This window comes from Penaeus japonicus, unplaced genomic scaffold (genome assembly GCF_977035675.1).
Source record: "Penaeus japonicus unplaced genomic scaffold, GWHDUDI00000001_assembly GWHDUDI00000006, whole genome shotgun sequence".
Classification (NCBI taxonomy): domain Eukaryota; kingdom Metazoa; phylum Arthropoda; class Malacostraca; order Decapoda; family Penaeidae; genus Penaeus; species Penaeus japonicus.
The window spans coordinates 36,214,647-36,217,146 of NW_028234408.1; the positions used below are offsets into that span (position 1 = coordinate 36,214,647).

At 35.4% G+C, this 2,500-nt stretch overlaps 1 protein-coding gene across 2 annotated transcripts in view; it reads left to right on the top strand.

Moving 5' to 3' along the window:
• LOC122264978 (uncharacterized) overlaps window positions 1-2,500 on the top strand; it is a 13,978-nt gene that overhangs the window by 10,054 nt on the left and 1,424 nt on the right. For both annotated transcript variants that reach the window (XM_043034105.2, XM_043034104.2), the window contains exons 7-9: window positions 1-385; window positions 1,152-1,332; window positions 2,236-2,377. The exon at window positions 1-385 is cut by the window's left edge and continues 1,548 nt beyond it. In XM_043034105.2, coding sequence (XP_042890039.2) covers window positions 1-385; window positions 1,152-1,332; window positions 2,236-2,377 — 708 coding nt within the window. The remainder of the gene's footprint in view (window positions 386-1,151; window positions 1,333-2,235; window positions 2,378-2,500) is intronic.

Consider the following 2,500-nt stretch of genomic DNA (forward strand, 5'->3'; position numbering starts at 1 on the left):
TAGTAAGAAATGCAGGGAATAACAGGACCTTATGCACACTCTCTAATACTGCTTCAACAGGAAGCACAGTAAAAAATATAGCTGTAACAGGTGTCTCACTGCTTCGTGGGAATGTTGTTACATCTGTAACCCCTGCAACTGTTCGAACTTTGCTAAAGCCGTTGTGTATTACAACCACTGCTGGGGCTACAGCTACCACTCCTGTTTTTACGAATATCTCAACCAAGGTCACAAGTATTCCCACAACTCTAAAAACTTCATCAGTAAAAGCTTCAAGCATTGATACAGAAAAAATAATAGGGCCTGTTATAGGCTCACCAGATAAAATTGCAGAAAATGAAGACCAAGAGGTCAATGCAACAAAGAAATGGGAGGATCAAATAAGGTAAGGAGTTTAGAATTACTTTGATACAGAATTTTAAGCTATGCATGATTTGATATACAAATTAAATATACTTCCATAACATAATAGGAAATATGAGTAAAGAATTTTAAATATGTCTGAACTCAATACAAGTACAAAGGACTTATAATAGTCATATTCACAATAGGGATTTGTTTCTACACAGTAAGTATTTGTCTATTGCTAATGGATAAAGACTTGACCACAGGAGTTTGCAACCATGGTACTTGTATGCTTTTTGGCAAATGATCTTTTACTGTTAAGTAGAAGGCCACTGATATACATTGCTGTTGCCATGATCCTCTGTTGCTATAAAGCTTCTGTCAGTAGCATTTATCATGTAATAATGCTAGATGACACTTCATTAGCTAATAGATATTGAAGAACCTGCAATATTTGTTTAACATATTCAACTTCTTAACAATAACTCTGGCAAGAGATTTCCAAGTTACATGACATGACAGACATAATAGTTAAGTGGTGGTGAACTCCTATGGCTGAATGTACATCTTTTAATGATTTACAAGGTATTGTTATTTTTAGATTTTGTTTTTCTTAATTAACATTATCATTTGGATATTGCTATAGTTATTTTGTTAAGCATATTTGACAGTATTGTTATTGGTATTAGTATTATCATTATCATTAACATCATCACTATCATTAATATTACTCTGTAGTAGTTATTTTAATATAAGTATAATCATGAAATAACAATTTGAATTTCATTTTTATACTTTTGTTGCAGACAATTAAAGGCCACATGTAAAGCCTGTAGATCTCTGGATGCATGTATAAATCTGTGGGTGAGAGCCATACCCCTCGTGGCCCCTCCAAACAAGTGGATGAGTAAATGCCTTTTGCCCTTCTGTGCTGGATCACTGGAAGAGTTCAAGCTTTGGCCACTTGGAAAGCAGAGGGCAGCAGAGGTTAGTGAAAGAATCTTGTTTTGGATAGAATGGTAAGATGAAAGGTGACTACTTTTATTACTATGCACATAAAATTAATGAATAATGTAATGGTATTTTCATTCCAATATTGAGGGATGGGCAAGATGAATGTTATTGTAAAGATTTGCAAGTTTCTCTGATTAAGGAATCATAATTATAGTGATTGTCAGTCTGGATCTCAAATGAGAGATGTAACTTCATAACAGTTTATTTCTCTTTTTACACACACACACACACACACACACACACACACACACACACACACACACACACACACACACACACACACACACACACACACACACACACACACACACACACACACACACACACACATACACACACACATACACACACACATACACACACACATACACACACACATACACACACACACACACACACACACACACACACACACACACACACACACACACACACACACACACACACACACACACACACACACACACACACACACACACACACATACACACACACATGTATATATTTGCATATTTATTTTTGTGTTAAGTATTATTGTTTTAACCCTTCCGCTGCAGGTATTATTGGGGGTCAGATCACCTTTGTACTGCATTTTTTTTTCTTTTTCCTCAAAATATGAGAGTTATTCCTACAATTATGTGACAAATGTATCATACCAAATGCTAATTGATAACAATTTGCTAATACATCATACTATTAGTCTAAAAAATAATAGAAAACAACATACATTCTTTTCTTCTCTTTGTTTCTTTTCTTCCTTCCTTCCTTCCTTCCGTCTTTCTTTCCTTTATGCCTTTTTTCTTTTCTTCTCTTTTCATTATCTGTTTGTTTCATCTTATGCAAAGTGTTCAGGTGATATTCTGTGTTTGCCTTTAGTTCCAGAGGGCAAGGGAAGTAAGAAGGCACATCAGTGAGTGTGGGATTGAAGGAAGTAACTGGTGGACCACAAACAGAATAGTTGCATGGGCAAGGTGTCATGCGTACACCCCAGTAGAGTCTCGACCTCTGCTTCAAACAGGTTTGAATCCTTTTTGTAGTATAATAGAAATGTGAAATGATGTAAGTAACAATTTTTGAGATTTACAGTTCCTGAATCTAGTAGGGACATATGGCTTTACGATATTAGATATTTGTGTTACTA